Raw genomic sequence first — 21180 nt, forward strand, 5'->3', positions numbered from 1 at the left:
TGAGTCATGTTATATTCAAGGGTTTATGATCTCTTCATTGAATTTTTTAATAACTTAATCCATGTAGATCATAAACGCTTGAAAATAACATCACTTTAAGATCAAACGTATGACGCCAACTCAGCTGAAAATCAGCTCAAGTTTTTCACCTCATCGATGTCTGCCTTTGGGAGAACGAGTATAAGAATGAAGTGGATTTAAGCAGTCAAGAGGTACCACATATGTCTGCACTATTTGCTCTCTGTGTGATGATGAGGAGGGTGTGGATTTTTGTTTAGAAGAAAAACACATTAACTGCATCTTTTTACTTAATATCAGCCGATAACAATCGGTAGCTGATCAATCTGGGATAATCTCTCAGGGATAGTTGTCTGTACATCCATTGGTGCATTACAAATGAGAGCTACTAATACCTAATTCAGCATACAGATTGTTTTATGTTTTAGCTTTATAGATATTTTTTATGTATATTTGATCATTTTTCTTCATTTAAATTTAATAAACCTGATATATTGATATTGGATTTTTTTTTACACCCTAGTATCCCTATATCAGCATCAGCTGCAAAAATCGAGTATGGGTCAGGCTCTAGAGGCAAAATAGGTGAAAATCTTTAATGAGCTTAATTCAGCAGGGAACTTAAAATGGGCTAATTTTCACATTTTTCTGAAGATAATTACAGTCAGTAATCGCGAAAATAATCAGGACTATAACAGACAATGAAAATAATGGTTAGTAGCAGCCCTAAGGTGTGGATTTACAGACCGACAGTGTGGTGGCTGTACAAAAGTGTATGTGTGCGTTTGTGCGTGTGTGTATTCACATTCACGGGGCTCTTGGGCAGCACACTGAGGCACAGCCCCATGCATGGACCTGACCTGCAGTCCCAGTGCCTTCACTGTTGTACAAAACAAGACAAAAGATACTCCTGGCTCCCTTCTTTTCCTTTTCAACATTAAAGGAGAATACCACCAATTTTCAGCATTCAAATATGTTATTTTTAGGTAATATCAGTTTCTATTTATAAAAGTCAATACTGTCTGCTATAATTAGCGATATATTCATGAGTTCCTCTCAACCCCACAGTGATGTACACCTTTGAAAAATACCTTGAAAAGGCCACCGTTTGTGTGGCTCTACTTAACAGAATTGAGAGTATTACTACAAATACAAGAGGTGTGTATTTATGTTCAGGTGATTGTTCTCTAAATTCACAGTCTTCTAGTTATTGGCAAATGATGTGCATCAGCGTCATGGCTTTAGCTTAGCAAAATAGCCGTAAACACTTACTAATACTTCGTTGCTGTCCATGTAAATAACTTAATGTAAGATCTTACATTGAGTGGTATTCTCCTTTACGGTACTTGACCTCTTGTTCTGCTGCCCAGGGAGGTCACCCCTCGTTGCTACCTGCTCCTGAGCTGCATCTGGTTGTGAGAAAAAGAGGCGGCACACCTGCACCTTCCTCTGGTCCACAGCAGCGCGTGAGCCGGCCCAGACAGCTGGGCTCACAGCTGCTCTCCCCAGCCACACACCTGGGGCCTTGAGAAGTGACAGGCAAGAATAAACCCTGCTCGAAAGCCAAACTGGCAGAAAAACCCTCCAGTTCCCCTCAAGGATTCAGTTCAGTGAACCTCAATTACACTCAAGCTACTTCAGTGGAAAGGCGGCAGGGAGGGTGGAAGAAAAAAAAAAGAGGAAAGAAAAGAAGAACACAAAATGTACAACAACAGAAAAACACACAACTGAAATAGCTAAGAGAAGCCAAAAATAGCAACTGGAGCGGTCGTGACGGCGCAGATGTGTGCTGCGGGCGGCGGGGGGTCAAGTTGAGGAGCGGCTGTAGTGGTCCTCAAGAAATGTGCGCCAGCATTGTGACCGCAGTTGCCATGACAGCGGCACATTAAGCACTCTTTTCCCGACAGAACAACAACAGAGAGACAGCCATATTTTAAATCAACAGTGGCAGGATGCTGCGACAGCCTCGGCTGCCCTCTCCCACACTCCTCCACCCCTTTGTGCCCCCTTTAGTGTTTTGTTCGTTTATTCATTTTTTAGTCGTTAGGTACTCCACGGTGCTGCGGTCCCTTGACACATAATGAAAGACTTCCCTGTATCAGGCATCTGGCCAGAGTTTGTTGGTTTTGATTTTCAGTCATTGTGTGTTTTTGTAAATCCCATAAAATTTTCAGAGCCTCTTGTGTCAGTCCAGAGGCGGGCACGGTTAAGTCCTCAGCCCGGGAGGCAGACTTTGCCTGCAAACAGAAGTCCCACTATGGTGAAGAAGATGGAGAGGACGAAAAGCACATACGATGAGCCGACCACTGTGTTGTTGGGCAGCTTGTACGGCTGGCCTCCCACCTCATTGATATAGAAGCCTATGGGGAAGATGAGCGCCGCCATGCAGAACAGGATCACTGCAAAGAAAGAGCAAGAGAGTAAATGTTAGTTTACTGTACACTTCGATATGATTCAAATGAGTCTGTACAGATATGAATTGACCCTACGCCAAGTACCACCCGGCTAAATTAATTCCCTCTCATGCTGCAACAATGGCAGATTTAACAATTGTTGAAACACAAGGTCTTCGATTCCACAGAAGAATAAACAAAAGCAGCTTCTCATTTCTAGCTGATGACCCTGGATTTTGTTGGCTAAAATGATGATTCTGGCTAGCAGATTTCGTAATTAGCCTGCTAAAGCAAGCTCAACTCCTTGATTCAGGTGAAATCAGGAGAAGTAAAACAAAAACCCGGTAAAAGGGTCTTAAATATGTAAAGGTACTTAACGGCTGCGTTCATGATATAATTTTTAAAAGGATGGGCCTAAGGCTACATCCCAACAAACACTGGTCCGACAGTCAAATACCAAATTGTTCTTATCCCTACTCGCCACATACTGGAAATGTCACCACCCTTCAGCATCTGATACTGATGCAGAAGGCTGCATGATCAGAAAACCATTTTTAACATGTGATTACTGCTGTGAAAGAGCTGCAGATTGGTTAGGTTTAGGATAAAACCATGTTTGGGGTTAGCAACTACCTAAGTCACGTGATGAAGGTCACTGCAGGTGCTAAGCTAGGTAGCCAGACATGCTAACATATGCAGCAGTAGAGCAGACAAACAAAGTTAAATCCATTCTTCACATGTTTGGTCTTGTGTTTTATGTTTTTGACATACTACAAGAAAGATGTTGCCCTCTAAAGTAGCATTGCTATTCTTCACACACCACTTCAACATGTAGAGAAATGCAAACCTTGACAGGCCTGCAGTGCCTAGATACAGTTGCTAATCTATGTTGGACAGTTGCTTTTTGGAGGAGGAGCAAAGGGCCAATTTTAATCTTTTGTTGTTGTTTTTTTTATATGTCTAAATCCTACAGGTAAACTCAACTAGATGCATTTCAGAGCCAGACTCATATGACTATTTACTTTCAAGGTTAAAGAAAGCCTGACCTGAGCCTATGTTTTAGTCTTTGCTCTCCACACAGGGCATAGAAAAAAGCATGAAGCCACTCAACTGCTCAAATTGAATTAAATTTTAGCAAGTTCATTAGCAACGTACAATAGTGCCTCTCAAATGGCTTTGAAGTAGCAATTACACATCACAGACTCATGGTATGCACCATGATGAGCATGACTCAGCCTCTCAAACATTTATACAACTTTAATATTTCAACATTTCATTAAAAATAGGTTAAGTGTAATAGATTATATATTAGTCTGACAAAAGTACTGTAACAGGAGCAAGAAAATCTGACCTGCTCAGCCAAACCAAAAGCTGGCAGTACATAACTTCTTTTCTCCCAGAGTGAAATGACAGAATCATTGCTCATTTTACAATAATGTCTTCATTAAGACAGGAGGAGACAAAAGGACCAGTTGCACAAATCATTGTGGAGACTTTAATTTTGTGAAACTTCACTCAGTTTCTCATCACTGCAGCAGCCGAAGGCAGAAATTGGGGAACATTTGACACCAAGATCATTTGATGCTTGCTGTAGCTGGAACTTTCTACAAGATCTGTCAGAAAAGTAATTGTCTTGTACAGAGAGATAAAATGAAACCTGGATATCCAGCTAAGAACACCTGATTCAAAATCCCATTAACATCTGTAACAACACTAATAACAAAAATCCAACTTTGGAACAGAGCATTTTGCAGGAGTATGCCGTGTGGTCTGTGTCATTTTTTAGATAAAAATGGTAGATGATTCATTATCATTGGGGTGGGGTGGTTTACCACTTTTGTCACCAACACAATATTCAGGGTATGCGCGTACTCGCAGAAATGAAGTTAGATTCAATAGCTATTATTTTCCTCACAACACCAACACCAACTCTGGTATATCACACACACTGTACACCAGATGTGGCAGGTAATATTCTGTTGTAGGCTGCAACAACCAACACAAGTGTCTTTATCTACTCCCATTATCCAAGCAGGTGATTTTTTTTCCACTTTCCTTTTTGATGGAAATCTCCCCACAACAACTGGTGGATTAGGTCCACCAATTTACTTCAGATTTCTTTTTTGACGAGGGACAGGACATAGTCAGCCTTGCATGCCTTCATCTGATCAGTACCGACTTCAAACTTGGCACCTATAAGTTTTATGTTGCTTAACTGTTTATTTTTCAGGTTAGCCTGTTGTACGTGGCATTAGCATGCTCAGGGGCTGTGACTATTTTTTTAATCATTTTAACTTGACAAGATATGTTCCCTTCCAGTGCCATTCTGATGAAAGGAGATAAAAGCATGTTTTGAGTGGAATACCCATTATTATTTTTTGTAATACCATAATATAAAACTGTCACTGTAAAAAAAAAAAAAAAAAACTAAATACCGCAATGGAAATTTGTAAATTTTTAGGTCATATCTCCCACCCATATTTCATTTTTCTGCTTTTTTAATGGCTTTTTTTTTTGTAGCAAAAACCATTTACCATACTGAAAGCCAGAATCCAAGGGTGAGTAGAGGGGCTGTGTTTAGCTCAGACATGACAAAGAGGAGCAGCCAACCCTGTAAAAGCTGAGATTACAGCTAAAAAGTTTGAAAAATTACTTTAGTAAAAAGCTTTGCTGAACTTTCTTGCTATGGAAGAAACTAGGGCTACACAATTAATCAAAATGTTACTGAAATTGTTATATGGCCATCTGTAATACCAAAATCACAGAAGCTGAAATTTTTTGATGAAGGAAATATGTGTGACAAAACAGCATAATAACGAAGTACTGTGTTGCTGCAGAGATACCCTGGCCTACAAATCTTTTTCTCCAGATGTAAGAAAAATGTTTGGTTGGAAAACACCCCAACAAATGTCACATCCTCCTGATTTTAAAAGGATTTTTTTTCAGTGAAAATGAAACTTGAAATTTTTTAAATTATGTTTTACAGCCCACACAAGTACCCACAACTTCATGCCGGTTTTATAGAAGCTGTATTTCTTCCATGCTTCCATAGAAATTGTTGTTAAACGTTGTTATTACAAAGGTTTCAGCCTCTGAAGTGCTGTAGTGGATGATGATTTGTTTTAGAGAATGTGAAGGAACAGGCCTCATTTTTCAGAGAGACAGTGTAATCACTCATTCAGCATTTCTTTTATCTGAGTTGCAGAATCTAAAGGAACAGAGGGCAACCCGGACATGACATCTCTGTAGAAAATAAACTAAATTACATGCGTCAAGTAAGGTGACTGCAACTCTATATGAAAGAACTTAAGACTTGTGGTTGACGTAATATGGCAATGAGGAGTCTCAACCAAAAAAGGAAGTTCTTTTAAACTGTAGACAGAATTACTGTGTGAGATGACAACGCTGCGATGTTGAAATGTTGATGTTTCCTGTCCACCTCTACCGAAAACTAAAAATTATGCCCAAAATTATCTTTAAAAAAACAAACAAACACACAAAACAGAGTTAGCTGAAAAGTTTCACAAAAAACAAATATGCGCTGCTTGCTGGTATGAACCTGTAAATCCATCATCTACCATACACACAACCAGACAAATACAAAAACAAACTGAAGGCCAGACTTAAAAACTTAAAAAAAACTTAAAAAAAAACATTTTAAGCAGAAAAGTCTGAATTTATAGGCTAAATAAATGTGTTCCTGTGGTCTTCCATGCCTTTCTCTGCAACTCAAACATGAAAATTCAATCTTTACCTGTTAAGTTGCCATTTTCTTGGTTTTCCAACTTTAAATTAATATTTCTGACTGTACTCCACAGTCAGCTGTTTTAGCAAATCATTTAAAAACGTCCCTCAGGTTTTTGATTTAATTTAAGCTTTGAAGTAAGTAAAGTCAAGCTTTTGTGTGGCTTCGGGCAATTATTTGTGGGTAAAACCGTGTCATTATCAAGTGCTATCCTTGAGCGTAACACAATTTTGAAGTATTTCCGACAGCATTTGAATGCAGCATTAGTTTCAGTAAATGTTGCTCCACAAACTGTAAATAAGCTCTTTATGCCACCTCAGGCTGATTAACACCGTTCAAAATTTCTCAACGTGCTTAAAGGTGCAAATCACTAATCAGATTTCAAGCTTTCTAAACAGCCTCGTCCAGCTCTGTTTATTAAGTCAAACCCTGAAACACAATTTCCTACCTCAACAAAAAGATAAACAAACCACATGCACGCTGATGTTGTTGTAGTTTCCTATGGCTGCCACTAGAGGTTACATAAGAGACATAATTTACTGCTGAAACCTTTACATTGTTAGAAACCTGTTGTCCATCTCTGTTGTGTTTGTTTGAACTGTGCCCTACTGACACCGATGGGATTTTTGTGAACGAAGAGGAGTAGAGGAAGCAGTAACACCAATAAACAATCAAGCAACTTTCATCCACAAAACACCCTTTTTTGTACTTTCCCCCCATTAGAGTAGTTTTTTTAATTTGTTTAGGCAGCACTGGTGTGAACAAACTGAGACGTTACAGGAATCAGCTCACACAAACAGCTTAACTGGCTCACTCAGTGCATTTACATATGATTCAGTAACCAGGTTACTACTAGCCTTGGTGGATTAACTTAATTTGCCTCATTCTTTTGCAGAAATATTATCATGAGGAAGGGCTCCTGTCATCATCATCAGCAGTCTCTCCATCACACAGAAATATCAAGTCATTATGACATCTAGTGTTTTATATCTGTGATCCTCACTGCCAGTGCCAGAACACCCACACTGCCGACAGATGTGCTTGGCACGGGGTCACACAAGCAGTCGAGCACAGTGCATCCCTCTGCTTACAGGTGTCTCACGTTTTGGCCAGATGATTCCCCCCCTTTACACACAACTATTTAGCTTGGCATTTTAACCATGTTTAAGGTAGCTACTAGCTAACAGAAGGGTACCTGCTTTCAGAGCCATGTACAGTAATGGTGCTGCGATGATAACTTGGCATTTTGGTGATGTGTCTGTAATATCTGCATGGGAGGGAATCTATTTCAATCAACACTTCAGGCAAGTGGTACTGAAATGAGGCACCATAATCTGCTTTGTGACTGGCATACTGGTGTTTCAGTGCCCAACCCTGTCCCTGTCCAGGAAGTAGGCGTCTGTGATTGGATAACTAATTGTCACTAATTAGAACGTCTTGCTCCCTTTCCTATTGTTTCCTTTGAAGATGTTATTACTGAAGCTCCATTTATGCACGCACAGTGATGTTGACAGGAAAAGCGAACTGTGTGACTTTGTGAATCACGGATCAATGGCCATACAGAATGTGTGGAATACAATTAGGTACTTAAAAATAACTCTTGTTGTGTTCAAAGAGCACAGAAAGATAATTTCGACCAGCTTTTCTCTATGGACTGATGATGTCTGTAGTAGCGTGGTGAAGGTGGGGAAAATGAGACCTGTTAGATGTTACTCCTGTGTTCTACAAGAACACTAAGATACCTTATTTCCAAGCAGAAATCAGAGTGCTCCAACAGAGGGCATGTCAACTCTTTAAAGTTAACTGAGGCTGTGTTGAATTATTTTTGGTCGTCTCAACAGTCTGTAATCCACTTGGTGACAGCACATGAAGCCATTTTTAGCTTTCACCTTTTCACTCCATCTTGCCAATTTGCATCTCTGCTCAGTACCTGAGGGACGATTTCTCACTGATGTTGCCTTTAACAGTTTTGTTGAGCAGGCTGCAGCTAGAGGAGCCTGTAGTAGTACAACAATCTGCATACTGAGATTAAAAGACATTTTGTCATCTTAAAAATGTAAGGGGGGTGACAAGGAAATCCTTTATAACAGGGAGAAATTGTTAATTAATAAAAATAACAGGAATATTTGGCTAATCCAGCTATCTAAATACCTGACAAATTCAAGCGCTAGGGCTGTCGCAACTGCAATTTTGAAATATCACACCATTAACAAGTGGACGTTCATGCTTTACACGTCAATGCCTGATGAATGAATCAGTGTTGCCCTGTCTGGCATGTAAACCATCACACACTGTATAAAACCACAATGACTTTATGTTCAGAAACTGTTCTCAAAGAGCCAATCAGATGCGTGTTGTGCTTACTCAAACAAGCAAAACTGCTAAAAGTCTGACAACGAGCATAAATTAACAATGTCTGGTAAAACTGCAACACAGGAGGCACATAAGCAAATATTTATGTCTGCCATTTGCCTGCTCATTGCTCCAGCCATGTGTTTATCTATGAGGGGGGTATGATTGCAAAAGGACACTGTGAAAGGTAAGCTAAAAGTAGAGCCAGAAATTCGTGGCTCAGCATTATTCCTGCAAGCTCCACCAGTAAGTTAATTGAAGTGCACCTCATGGTCGGCTGCTTCTCTTAAGTGCCTAAACTGATGACATGCAGCGCCTTGCTGTAATCTGCAATTATTTTGATCATTGATTAATCATTTAAATCCTATTATAAGCAAAAATGCTAAACATTCTTGGGTTCTAGCTTCTCATATATATAGTTTTGCTGCTTTTGTTTGTCTTAGTAAATATTTTTGCATTTTGCACTGCTACAGAACAGTGAAAGAGCAGCAGAGACTCAAAGAACTTTTTTTGTCTGCTAGCATCATTATGATTCTCTTCCGTCAACAACTTTTAAGAAGATGTATAGATACCGCAGATATACTGGTACAGTGTTTCCCCTACATACAGCCATTTGTCGTGCAGCACTGCTGTTTCAAAATACAGAAATCAGTTCACAAATTCACAAGTTGAGAAGCAGAGCTGGTAAAACACATTAAGACAGACAAGACATGTAGAGTCCAGAAGCATATTTCACTGGTGTATCACCGGCAATAAAAGTCATGTTATATAATTTCTGAAGAGACTGACAAATTTAACCTGGACCAGCAGAGTTAACGAGAACCCTGAGAGCAACATTCCTCGTTAACAACACTGATTGTTCTTGCAACATTACACCAGGTGGATCTAATTGATGACACCTGTCTATTAGCCTCCACATTAAATCAACTTAAGCTCAACATAATATAATGATACAAGTGAATCACTATATAATCACAATCATCTATCAATCAGTTTTTATGTTGTCTAAAAAGTTAGAAGACATGGCAGTATAGAAAGGCCAAACATAGGTCAGAAGTAGAGAAGTTCTGATACTTTTTCTTTCCTGATACAAATTCCAATACCTGAACTTTGCATATCAGCACATGTCAAGTACGGATGTGATACAAATTCATTCATAAGTTGTGTGTGTGTATAATAGTATCCTTATATGGATGTGATATGATTAGCACTGCAACTAACGATTATTTAACACTGTTGATTAATCTATCAATTATTTTCTCAATAAAGGTAATTGATTAGCTGTTTGGTGAAAAGGTGAAAAATTTCCCAAACCTTAGGTGATGTCCTGAAAAGCCTTGTTTTGTCAATAACCCAAAGATATTCAATTAACTGTAACAGAGGACTGCATAAACCAGAAAACATTCACCTCTTTTTCTTAAAAAAAAACCCAAAACATCATTATGGTGTTATTGCCCGTTTCATGTTAACCTCTTTGTAAAACATGAACAAATAAATATGGAAAACAAATGCCTTAGATCATGACTTTGCCATTCTGGGGAAATAACAGTGTCCCATTTCAGGGGCTAAAAAAAATAACTGGATCAGAAAGATGCATAGGCATGCATACTTGCCGCTACTAATACCAACATTTTAGGCAGTATTGGAGGAGCCATTTAATTCTTTGGTTTTCTTGGTATAAACAGGGCTCCAATAAGCAGTTCCTGTCTAATCAGTTTAGTTGAGACACTTTTTAAGTTGCTATTATATCCCAGAAAGTGTGCAAAGCTGATGACATTATGAAACATGTTTTCTGTTGTTAAATAACTGAACAACATAACTGAAAATTTGATTGTGGCTAATAATAAGCTGAACAGCTGGGTCTCACATGAAGTCTCCTGGTAATACAATCCCATGTGAATAGGGCTTTAAACAGAATTACTGATTTCCTCTGGAAAAAGGGAAATGTCTGTTACAACAAACACTATAAAAAAAGGGGATCAATAGATATAATAAAGTGACTGTACATGAAATTTACTGACTCAAAAAAGTGGATTGCAGAGTAGTAGTTTCTCCAGTAACTGTAAATGTATTGTTAGAATTCTATTTATTATTACCCCTTCACCCCCACAGATGACCGTCACACCTTGGGGCAACACTGCTGGTGTGATGTGTGTGTGCGTCTGTGTATGGAGACACAGAGGCGGGTCTGTGCTGGTCATACAAAGCTGTCCATTCAGGTGCCAGTGGCCTGGAGCCAGTTACACAACAGACTGCCCACCTTCTCTCAACCTTCATCACCTGTTCGCCCCAAATGACCCACCCCCGTCTCCTTACGACCAACTTCACTTTATTCTTTCCTTCCATTAGTGTCTTTACATTGGCACCCATCTCTCACTTACTCACACTGTCAGCTCTTGACCTCTACAAACATGATTATTCACTCAGCCCGCCGTCTTTACTCGGCTCTTCTAAAGCCACCACCCGTTTTTCCTCACTTAACCTCTCACCCTCTCCCCTACTCTGCCGACAGCAGAGAGGTGTTCGCCATCACACATCATCAAATTCAGCAACATCAGATGGAAAAACAGGCTCATGGATTAGTCCCATTGATCCCAAAGAGAAATATAAAAGTCACAACCTAGTAAAACCAAAAAAACAACATAATATTTCACATAATGTTTTGCTTTTACTTCTGCATTGTATGATTTACACATAAAAGTTCAATATTATTTTATTTTATTATTTTGTTTTAATACATTTTGAACTAAAAGTTTCATTACTGCAATGCATCCACAATCTTTTCAATGGATTTTTAAGTTGCATCTTAGGTTGAATAAAGCCTTTTCTCTAAAGTAAAGTGTTGATTGATGTTATGGCTTGTAGTTAAGTAAGTGATGCATCTTTTTTGTTGAAAAACACAGTGTCTGTGAATGTAGTTCTCTTCCTTTGCAACATTTTAAAAAATGCAAAGCAAAGTTTTATTCTCCCAAGATGCATCACATATAAAGGACTCTATAACGTTAAGACCAGGTAAGCTAAGTCTCTTCAGTTTTTCCCACTTTAAAGTAAAACCTCTGTACTGACTAAAATTGATTCTCATTACTGCATTCTCATTACTGCAACATGAAATATTCTAAAAGCTTTGATTATCAATATTTGACCAATATGAAGGTAAATAAGTTCCTAACCATACAGTTTTTGCCGAGTCATAATAGCTTCTCCATATTAGCCAAATACTGTAGTCCCTTTCATCTTCTGCAATACACATCTCAAATACCGCTTATTTACGTCTTTTTAAAATGTTCATGTTTGAAATCTGGATTTTGTGAGAATAACCCTCAGATAATGGGGTTCCTAAAATGGAATAAAGTGATAACTTCCCTATCCATTCTTTCTTTTACAACAAACCCAGCCTATTCTTACTCATGTACTATAAAATATCACATCTTTCCCTCTTTAGCTTTATTTCCTGATTTAAAGTGATAATCATCCTTTAAACCCGTTTGCTAGGAAAAAGAAAAAAACAGTACTATTAATACTGTATTCCTTGTGTCTATTATGACCAACAGAAGCTTAGCAGGGGGACATGGGTGACAACTGCTCACTGTTGCCGTGGCAACCGCCTTACTTTCCTTTGCGTGTGCTCGTTAAACAATGACTCAATGCCTTCCAATTTAGCTTGTGACACAGATTTTTTGCTCACTGGACAGACACTTTGTGAGGAGGGCTTTGGGATTCTGGGGTGGCGAATTCAGTGGTGAACCAGCGGGTATTTGCAAGTGATTAGGAAGAGTTACAAAACCTAATTATGAATCTGCATTTGCAAAAAAAAAAAAAAAATGCATGAGGAAAGCATTGGCTGTTTGTTCAAAATCTGCAGAACAAGAAGGGCACAGTGTCCTGAAAAATGCACCCAGCTTTCAAACAATAATACAGAGCTTTGTGGCTTCACAGGCTGCTCCATCTGCACAAGTGTGCTTGAGGCCGTCTATTCCCTTAACTAAGCGACCAATCAAACTCCGCCCTCCCACACAGCCTTACGAAACCAGTCCAGCCACAGCGCACGAGATGGATGCAGAGTTATTATCGAGTGCTCGAAGTGCATCTATACAGAAATCATGTTTGAGGGAGAAAAAAAAAAAAAAGAGCAGTGATGTTCAAGGCAAAGAGGGAGAGAAAACACTAGAGAGACGCCGCGGCACATAAGCCACCCACTCGGGTACCAGAGGAGCTGCATTACTCAATAAATCAGCTTCAGGGAGCAAGAGTGGTCGTCAAGCATGCAAAAACAACACTCACAGATGTGCAAATGCAACCAAACACACACAAACGCCCCCACACACATTTTCACGTCACTCTCAGAAACACAAACATACAAACATCCTGTATAAAGCCTTGGATGTTTTTGACGTCACATTTATCTACCCATCTAATTACAGCATAACTGGGCTAAAACCAATTTTTCACACTGATTCAACTTCATCTCCTCTCCTTTTATCATTTCCTGCCCTAAAGAGACTATGTTCGTGAAAATACTAATGTGGCAAAGGTGATTTTCTAGAGAAAACGGTGAGAAAACTCAAAAGGAAATGTGCTGACAGCTAGTCTAGTAAAGCAGAATAATTTCATTCAGTGTGACAGTCATCATCTCATTCACTTACTGCCAGTAAAGGCGATCCAGCGGGCGTATTTGGTGGCTTCTCGGCGCCAGTGTGACGCCACCAATAGTCCACAGGTGACTGTGAGGGAGATGATGCCCATGATGATGAAGAACAGTGTGGTGACCCACTCCGGGGGCAGCCGCGGTGGAATACAGGTCCGGTCTCGTCCGTGGATGGTCTGACATTGCCGGACCAGACCGACTGTAAGGGCACCTACAGAGAGAGGTTGAATATTGATGAGGTGTTCATTTTAATTGATCTTTGATTGATTAATCATTCATCAACCACATAGAAACACAGAATGTTGGGGTCCTATCATAGTGGGTCCAAACCTTTTACCTCAGATTAAGGCAGTAACTAATGACAATTTTCATTATCATTATATTTTCTTGATTAATTAATTAGTTGTTTAGTTTGTCACAGAATAAAGAAACCAGAAATTCACATTTGGGGCGCTGAAATAAAAGAATTGGGACTTTTTTTTTATTTAACAGTGACTCCTTTTTTTATTAAACAGTGACTCAAAATGATTACTCAATTATCAAGATAGTGGGCAATTCATTTAATATATAAAATGAGTAATTGTTGCAGTTCTACCTCAGATCATTTTTAGATTACAAAGCTGTTGCTCTCGTGAAATCTCTCACAAACCTCTCTTTTTTTTTCTTTTTTTTACACATTAGCTGTAATACAATCCAGTAGTTATGCTTCAGCAGGGGTTGGAAATCATCTATAATAACCACCAATTTATTTATTTAATTATTTATTTATTTAATGCAGCACAGTAAGGTTGGGTGATAATGTCACAATATTTTTGGGCTATTCTGCGATATAGGATATTTATCAATATACACATTTTCTCAAAGATGAACACAGGGGATATCAAACTCTTTCATGTCAAGGACCCAAACAATAGGTGTACGTTAGACCACAGACCCCCAGTTTGAGAAGATTTTGTCTTACGGAGCATGCTTTTTTAAATTTTTTCAAAAAAGATTTGATAAACATTAAAATATTCTGTTCCTCCTTTAGCTGGGGACCCCTACAATCTACTCAAGGACCCCGTTGGTCCTCAGACCCCAGTTTGAAAGCCACTGAAATAACATACTGTTAGAGCGGGACCATATTAATATAATCAAATATCACAATATTATTCACCAAAAGCTTTAATCAATATTGTGACAATATCGTAGGGATGACTATTGGTGCTTTCACAAAGTATTAACACAATTCAATTTTTGCTTAATAATCATCAGTAATGTGGCTATAATGACTAAGTTAGTAAACTTTACTTTAATGTAGCCTTTAAAACCAGAAAAAAAACTACACTTATTCCAAATCACATTATGACATCCAAAATACAACGATAAGACGATATTTGGTCTCATACCACATCTATTGATAACATATTTTATTAACAGCAAAGGGTAAACTTCCGAATAACCTTTTATTTCAGCCCCTAAAACACAAGTGAAGCAGATATGTCTACACAGTATGGAGAGGCTGTCTCATCCAATGGTGGAACACATGATCCCAGTTTCACAGACTAGAACTTTGAGGGTGACAGTATGTCTCAAGGCTGATTAAAAAAGGAGAAAATTTGTGAATGGAAAAAACTGTAGGAGCAAAAAAACAAAAGCTTAAGGGTCTCCTACAGGGGAGAATCATTAAAGGTTCTCAGCTCAGCTGATGACAAAACGAAAGAGGAACAGGTGAAGTAGGTGAATGAGAAAAGACAGAGAGAAAGCTCCTTTAATTTGCCACCAATTCAGAGCTGGCAAGGAGCTGGTGGGACCCAATTGTACCAGTGAGTGGCCAACATTTTCTTCCTAGTGCTTTCACACTCAAGGAGAGAGGGTGAGGACGACTAAATCAGTCCTGCCAATTACCGAATCTATCCCACGCAGGTATGACACATAACACAGAAAGAAGTTCCAATCATATCAGGCAAATTTGCTTTGAAAGGTCCAGTGTGTAAGATTTGGAGGGTTTTATCAGCAGAATATGGCAGAACAAGAAAGTATGATTTCATTAGTGTATAATCACTTGAAAAAAGAATCATTGTGTTTTTGTTACTTAGGATGAGCCCTTTATATCTAGAGTGAGAGCAAGTCCTCTGACACAGAAGCCACCATGTTGCACCACCACGTTTCTACAGTGGCCCTGAACAGACAGACAAAACACTGGGGAACATGTAAAACATGTAGGGATGATTCAGTTCAATAGTCAGTATTGGTCTGATACAAAGAAATCAGTAGATCAGACATTGGGGGAGAAAAATGCATAATCTGATACGATTAATTATCCTAAACTATAACATAAATTGCTTAACTAAGCCACATGCTGTAAAGATACTACTGACCAATCAAAAATGCTGTTAAAATTCTAAGTGTGAAAAAGTTAAGATAAAATGAAGCAGAAGTATAACAGAGTCATGTTGTTATGCATTTGTTCCTTTAGGGGAGTAGAATATAGTAATATAGTAGAAACTGGTTCCAAATTAGAATGGACTATAAAATTACATTTCCAAAGAAAATATTCAGAAACGTTCATTTCAATTCTGCTTACAGCTCTTAGCAGGTGAACAGCACAATTTGTTTTAGCAAATTCTATGCTACAAAATGTTTTACAATGATGGGATACTCCTCTATTGTCTAACCAGAAAGAGACCACTGTCGCTACAGTTATCTAGCTAATGTAGGCTTTGTTTCACACAGCTCTGATGTGAAGAATGCAGCAGGGCACTCAAATAATCGGAATAGAACAGTGAAAGCCAACCCCACTTGACTATAAAAAACATCCCCTTCCTCCATATCTGTATCCTGTCTCTACTGTTTGGCTAGGATCGTGTCTAAGTGCACATCTGTTATCACAAAACACGGCATGACTTGATATTCTACTCTTATCCATCACTGATCAGACAGGGAGACAAATGGATTCATGCTTCACTCAGTGTGAAGGCCAGTACTCAGAGCAGGAACATGCTCCAGTGGTGCATCCACTCTAGAGGAACGCCATTCAATTAGAGCATGTTCTCAAGGGGAATTTCAACCTGAGTAAGCAAAACAGCGTCACATCACTCAGGCCTCTGCTGATCATAGGTCTCGGGCAAAAGAAAGGCAGACTATAAGTGAGCTGGTGGGGATGAGAGGTGCTCGTTTGAAAGATTAGAAGGGGCATCAATGTGATAGGTTTTTGTAGAAGATGCATAATGGTCTTTTTGGATGGAAGATGAGCTGTCCTACACCTTATGCTTGGACACATTGAATATGTAGACAAATAACAGGACGGTGTGTGAAAAACACAGCTGCCTCCTTTATTTCAATGAGACCATTATGTAGATATAAATGGTTTCAGCAAATCTATCAAAAAAAGTTTAACTTGGTTCTTTTTACAGCAGCACAATGCAACATCATCTGGAAGCAAATGCATTAGCTAATCAAATACACACAAGCACACATTCCTGAGAAAATTACTTTGTAATGTGGTAATCATGCAGTTTACCTAGCAAACTGGATCGACAGTGTTAAAAAAAACAAACAGGCTATGTTTACATTCTGTGTATCCTTGAGCTCGACAAAATGTGTTGAATGCATTTCCTTCCTCGTGAAATATTTGCAAAGCTGATTTTTTAAGTAAAGGTGCAGTATACAAGCACAACACAACAGCCTCACTAGATGTCAGAAACAACTATTTGCTACGTAAAGATATAGAGGTGTAATGGTGTCGTGAGCAGAGAATGAAGTCAAACAGAATGGGGACAACACAGAAAAAATACTAATTATCATTACTAGAAGTCAAAAGAAATTCGCATGAAGTCAAAATCAATGTTAAAGTCTTCTTATTGCATATGAATTGATCTATACGCCACCTGTACACCAGTATCTGACCCAACAATGGCAAAAAGCCGTCTCGTAGGTATTCTCTGGTATTTTTAAATGGTATTTTATATTTGTCCTTTTCTAGAAAAAAATTTGAAACTGTTGATGACTCATCCTGAACTCAGGGATGTAAACTAAATTTGCTTCCAATGACAAGCTTCCTTGCTTACATTAAGTGTACATCTGCACACAGAGCATCTGGAGTGTGTCTGGGCACTGGGCCCCACTGTACAAAAGCACAACATCACACTTTATTGACTGATTTGGATGAAACTAGATCATACTTTATAGAAAAAATATTTTCTAATTTCCCTCCAATGTCCTCGGCTGCTCAGCTCAGTTATTTAATTATATAGCTTTCGTTTATTTGTTGCTAAAGTAGCTAGCCTAACTGTTAACTGTCAGCAGGCAGAACGGAGATCAACAGCCTCCAAGAGAACACAACTGGTCACCAGGACAAACACAGCCTCTGACACCAACAGGAAATACAGCACCCATGTTTTACTGAGGTAGTTAGCAGTTAACTAACTTCCTTTAGCTTGGTTATCCCCCGACTGCTGGGAGCCAAACTCAGTGTAGCCTATGACCAGTTGTCAAAACTGCAGTAGTTTTTCTCCTGGTCTTGCTGCGTTCACTGGGAGCTTCCAATCCAGGAAGAGTTAGCTAATAGGACAGCTCTCCCTCCTGGTGTAACATGGACTGCTTTACCTGCATGGTACTACGCTACTGTGCTACTGTAAATGTCAATCAATGTCTGCAACCAGTCCTTCGGTAACTGCCTGAACAATAAACAATAAGCATTCTGCTGACCGTTTCATGGGAACTAATTAAAACAGCTAATTATATACAGTATGCGGCTGAACTAATTCTAAATCAAGGCTTGACTGGCACAATGTCATCTCAGAATAAGACAACGACATCATATCCTCTCCATGTTTGAGGCATGATATGAAAAAAGAAAAATTAATGAGTGGTAAACAACTCTTATTCCAGTAACCAGAAGATCACCCATTCACTGAAATGGCAAGTCTGTGTGGGCGACATCATAAAAGTTCAACAGTGGCTCAGCAGGTGGGTGGACATGTGCATGAGACAAGTATGCAAGCAGGATTTTCAAAAGGTCAAGCGTGTTACTTGCTCCGTCTGACACCCAAATCGAGACATTTTATAACCCATCAGCTAGAACCTTTGTGCATTTACACAACAATATATGATGCTGCTAACAAACCTACTGTGTCTAAAGCACTTAAATCGACACAGAAAGGCAAAGCCTGTGTGACAAAAATTGTTCTTGTTGCCGTGGGGGTGTGGTGGGTTCTGCAGGCTGTCCAAAGGAAATCCTGTCCCCTTTATAACACCCAGTGAAAGCACTGCTTTTACAGTAACAACACACACAAACAATGCCAGTGCTTCAAAAGAGACGCCTCTGGGAGTCTGTAGATGTTCAGGTATGCTATGTAAGTAACTGCAGAACTGATGGCTTTATATCTACTTTTACAGGCATTAGAAACCTGCCTTAGACTCCACACTGACACAGTGATGCTGTCACTAAGAAACACGTTTCATTACAGACAAAGAACAAGTAAAAAGATGGTTCATGTTTATCTTATCGTCTGCCTTCTTGCTATGGCAATTCAAGTCTCTCTGTGCAGAACCACTTATGCAATAACTATAAAGAAAAAAAAGAAAAAGAAAAAGAAAAAAAAAAGGAGGTCATGGCTCATGACAAAAATGGCACCTGAATGCCACACAGGCTTATTCCACAGCCTATTGCTGAAGTCAGCCCAATAACACAGAGTAACCTTGAGCAAGTTAACAAGGAGGGAGGTGAGCGAGGTAAAGAAAGCAGAGATTGGTGCTGGGAAAAGAAGAACATAAGGCAAATGTTTGAAAGCTTTGGTTAATGGCAGCAGTTTATGACCATTTCCCCTGGATCTTGTAGCCCCCTGCTGTTTCACAGGCTCTGTGTGGAATTCCTGCCCTACAGCAGGCAGGCACGCTATGGTACACATAAACCAGGTAAACAACTCAACAAAACAGGCAGGCGCACACACAAACACTTCCAGTTAAAAGTCTGGTCTGATCGGCAAACAATAACAGTGTGTCCATGACACATCTTATTCTAATGTGGGAGATTCAACTTCAGCTGCAAATCTGGACCGGCTATGCAAGAATATGCATCAGCATGAATGAAAGGAATTGTTCAGCATTTTGGGAAGTAGGTTTATTTGCTTTCTGGCAGAGAGTAAGATGAAAAGATCAATACCACTCTTACATCTGTGCCCTAACTCTGAGGTTAAAGCCAGCAGTTGGTTAGCTTAGCTCAAACCTACTATAAGGAGCTTTTAACTGTTTATGATGCAGTCTCAATTTAATACTAAGGCCTCTATATGATCTACATGAGACCATCTGTGAGAGGATCAGCTATTCTTGTACAATTATTCTTAATGGCTGCTGACCTGAGTTTACATTTTCCCTGACAACGTTACAGTGAGTAGTACATTAGCCAGTAAAAAAAGAACCAGTAGGAAATCTTTATTTAGACAGTTTTATGTTTGATGTTATATTTTGTGGTTATTATGGTGGACACACTGCTGCTTTTGTTCACAGGGGGCTCCAAAATCAACACAATATGAAAGTTCCCTGTAGTAGCTTTAAATATTGGAAACGAGGGAAAATATACAGGCTGGATCTGTCCCATGGTAGCAAAGTCCATCTACCATCACCTCTAAAGCTCACTAATTAACACTCCCCACTTGTTGCCTGGCAACTGCTTCCAGACAAGAAATATATCAACATAAAACCCCTCATAAAATGTTGACTTCATTTTTATGCTTTGGTTTTTGTATGGATTTAGCAAACAAACAGCCAGGTGTTAATTACTGTGCAAAGCTAACCAGTTGCGGCTGTAGCCTCATATTTAATGGACAGATAAAACAGTCACATCGATCTTCTCTCGTAAAAGCCTGCCAGAAAGTAGAGCACTGCCCAACCCAAAGTTGGGTTGGGCAATGTCAACCAAACTGGCATAAGATGACTTCAGCCAACCACGATGATGATAGATGATGATTGTCACTAGGTGTAAAAAGGTCTTTGTCTCAGAACCACAAATCTTCACTGTAGATCCTTAGCTTGGAGCACATACATGTCCACACCACCTGAAGTGGGTGTGTGTGGACATCGTCAATCAGGCCAACCTTAATTGCAACCAATTTTCTTTCAACCAACTAATCGCCGCAGCTCTACTAGAAAGTGAGTAAGTCTGGTAGAGTTATACTGTACTTTAGCCTTTTCCCCCTCCACAGTGCATTTGTGTGGCTGACTGTGCACATCCGCAGTCAGCGTTAAACAAAGGTGAACTCTGACCTACAAATCCACCAGAAACAACTTGGGATCGCACCAAAACAGGACACAATGCATGAACTCATCTGTTGCACTGAGTGTGACCATATTGAGCCAAAATTGATGATATTTAGTTTAAAAACAAATCTCTGATGGTTCCTCAGCCTCACACACTCAAAAAAATGGACCAATTCTCCATCCATCCACATACCCTGTAAGCCTGCAGTCAGCTCTGTACTCACTATGATCAAAATACTCCTCTCGCCATGTCTCAGCCCAAATGAGAGGAAATGAGGTCCATGTCTGCTCATCTTCAGCATGATAATGTTGTCATTAGTGCAGCATAGGGGGTACTGCTGTTTGAAAGCTCTGGAGGGATGAGTCAAACAGGCCTCTGAACTGTGGTGGGCGGCAAGTAGGAAAGCTAAAGCAGCCAACAGCTGCTTCATCTGCTGCTGCTGCTAGAGGCTTTTACAGCACCCACTTACATTGTAGGGACACTGGAACACAGCTGCTCTGAACGGCTCAAAACATGGTAGACAAAAAGACGGACCAAAAGACAAAATCCATTACTTCTTACTATCATCATCTAATTAGTCTAGTGTTCATTCTGTTGAATCTAATATAAGAATATAACAAACTAACGAATGCATCTTCCAAAACCTTACAACAAGACAAACTTCATATGTTAAGCGATAAACAACCGTACATTTGGGCTATTGACCAAGCATGGTGAACAAGACTTTGTAAAGTAAAATGCAACCTTAATGTTTTGTAGCCAAATGCTAGTTTCTTCAGTGCTGATA

General features: G+C 39.4%; 1 protein-coding gene across 1 annotated transcript in view; it reads right to left on the reverse strand.

Moving 5' to 3' along the window:
- Window positions 1-1275: 1275 nt before the first annotated feature.
- Window positions 1276-21180, reverse strand: part of mosmoa (modulator of smoothened a) — a 30615-nt gene continuing 10710 nt past the window's right edge. The window contains exons 2-3 of the mRNA XM_084744797.1: window positions 13152-13364; window positions 1276-2417 (exon numbers count right to left, since the gene is read on the reverse strand). Of these exons, the coding sequence (XP_084600923.1) occupies window positions 2233-2417; window positions 13152-13364 (398 nt within the window). The 3' untranslated portion in view covers window positions 1276-2232. The remainder of the gene's footprint in view (window positions 2418-13151; window positions 13365-21180) is intronic.

This window comes from Lutjanus erythropterus, chromosome 19 (assembly GCF_056507025.1).
Source record: "Lutjanus erythropterus isolate fLutEry1 chromosome 19, fLutEry1.hap2, whole genome shotgun sequence".
Taxonomy (NCBI): Eukaryota; Metazoa; Chordata; class Actinopteri; order Lutjaniformes; family Lutjanidae; genus Lutjanus; species Lutjanus erythropterus.